The 2,500-nt window shown below is 39.8% G+C and overlaps 1 protein-coding gene across 1 annotated transcript in view; it reads left to right on the plus strand.

The window, feature by feature from the left end:
- Positions 1-2,500, plus strand: part of LOC119589675 — an 84,953-nt gene that overhangs the window by 73,547 nt on the left and 8,906 nt on the right. The window contains exon 32 of the mRNA XM_037938265.1: positions 1-12. This exon is cut by the window's left edge and continues 155 nt beyond it. Coding sequence (XP_037794193.1) covers positions 1-12 — 12 coding nt within the window. The remainder of the gene's footprint in view (positions 13-2,500) is intronic.

The raw sequence follows: 2,500 nt of genomic DNA on the forward strand, positions 1-2,500 counted from the left end.
CATTGATATCAAGTAAGTAAGCCATAGGGCACAGGGGAGGTTAATATCAAGGCGTAAAGAGGGGTGTTTATACCATGGGAGAGTTATACCCTGGGTACAGGAGGAAGGATGACGTGGGGCACAGAGGGAGGGATATCATGGGGTCATAAAGAGAGGGAGACAGTGGGGCACAGGAGGAGTGTTACCATGGGGCACAGGGGTACTTATACCATGGGGCGCAGGAGGAGAGATACCACGGGAAAGGGAAAGGGAGGAGAGCGGGTGAGAGCCGGATGTACCGAGGGACGGAAAGGGAATGGAAAGTGGAAAAAACAGCTTGGTGTTTGATCAAGTTAAATTTCTGTACTTCTTTCCCGATTTTCCACACATACACCAATGCCTGGAACCAATGATATATACCACACACTCCCCAAAAGGACAGAAAACTTTCCCAAACCTGTCAGGGAACGTCAAAATGCCATAGAACACCCTCCAAAAGTAACGAAAGAGAAGAAAGAGCGGTGTAAGAGAGCTGACAAGAGAGAGAGAGAGAGAGAGTGTTAACTGCGCACCCGCTGTGGCCTGAATATCTCGTAGCCTTAGTCTCTCCGTCTGTCTCAATTCCCCAACAGATATAAAACCAACGTCATGATGCTTGGCGAACGTGGCAGTGATGGGCTTCAAGTGAAGTGAGTATGCTTAATCGTGATGATAAAAGAGGCTTCCGGAGGCTTCTGCACACGGGGCTTCGTGTGTTGTAGAGTTGTGGCCTTCGTAAACAGACTCGAGGCTTCTTTAAAAGGGTTTGGAAGATTTCGCGTGGTGTAAAGTTGTGCCTTGGGCTTTCTATGAAAGACTGGAGGCTTCTTTGCGACCTTCACAATGCTTCAGGTTTTGTAGTGTTGAGCCAGTTTGCTTCTTCACGAGGTTTCCAAAGCTTCTGTGTCGGCGATGACAGACTAGAGGCATCTTCACGGGGTTTCACGTATTGTAGAATTTTGTCTAGAGGGTTATCACAGGGGCTTCCAGAGCTTCATGTTTGAGTGGGCTGTGTCGGAGGAAGACAGACTGAAGGCTTCTTGATAGGGCTTCATGCGCAGAAGACTTGTGAATGTTGTTTCACAGGGCATCAAGGCTCCAATAGACTGTTAACCGTGAGAAAACCGGATTCTTCACAGCGCTTCACAAGGCTTCCTATTTTATAGGAGTGTGGAAGAAGAAAGAGGAGGGAGGCTTCTTCACCGGGCTTCATTTATTATAGAGTTAGGTCAGGCTTCTGTACGAAACTTCGTGAATAGTAGATTTATCACCGGCTATTTAAACCTTTTTCATATAACTTACTGTTATGTCCTCCCGCACGAACTGGTGAGGTTTCCGGACCGACCAGAGGCTTCTTCGCTGGGCCTCATTTGTTATAGGGGAATGCTGCCCCAAAAGGCCATTAAGAGAGGGATTAAAGTCATATAATTGCTTTGATATAATATATTCTTATAATTATTTTCTTGTCCTAGATAGTGCTTCGCTGTCGCTTTGTGTTATGTATTCAGAGCTTTTTTTGTTGAGAGCTAGAGAGCTAGAGAGCTAGAGAGCTAGAGAGCTAGAGAGCTAGAGAGCTAGAGAGCTAGAGAGCTAGAGAGCTAGAGAGCTAGAGAGCTAGAGAGCTAGAGAGCTAGAGAGAGAGAGAGAGAGAGAGAGAGAGAGAGAGAATCTATACACATACATACATACGTCTCTATATATACTGTGTGTGTGTGTGTGTGTGTGAGTGTTTATATATATATATATATATATATATATATATATATATACACATATATATATATATATATATATATATATATATATATATATATATATATATATATAAACACGTTCGTATACATGTTTATATATAACAAAACGGATATACACACCACTAATTCCACACGAAACAAGCGATGCGAGAGATCACCATTTCCTTCCATGCTGCTCAGTGACGAAGTGGTGACAACGAACCTAATTTTGGGTTTCCAGAGAAGAAAATCCAATAGGTAGGAGAGATTTTTCCTTTTTCTCGAGGATGTGAATTGCATTTGTGTGGATTCCTTTCTGTTGCATTTTATTACGATTTGATTTTTGCGTCCCAATTTTTTGTTTTTGTTTATATTTTTTATGTATCACGATTTTTTTTCACAGTTGTTGTTGTTGGTTCACGATATATATATATATATATATATATATATATATATATATATATATATATATATATATTATATATGTATATATATACATATATATATTATATTATATTTTAATGCTTTTATTTTGTGTTTATTAATTACTGTATTGGTTTTATTGCAATGGCATTTGTATGCTTTCCTTTTCACGATGCACAGCTTTGCAACACAGAATTTTGATTTTTGATCTTGAATTTATGATTTAACACGTCTGAAATCCCATTGACGATATATAATGTTCGTTTTAAACTTCTGTGGATGGAAATTAACAGAATAATTCAATAAATCTAAATAAAAAGAAAAAA

The sequence above is a fragment of the Penaeus monodon genome, chromosome 26 (assembly GCF_015228065.2).
Source record: "Penaeus monodon isolate SGIC_2016 chromosome 26, NSTDA_Pmon_1, whole genome shotgun sequence".
NCBI lineage: Eukaryota > Metazoa > Arthropoda > Malacostraca > Decapoda > Penaeidae > Penaeus > Penaeus monodon.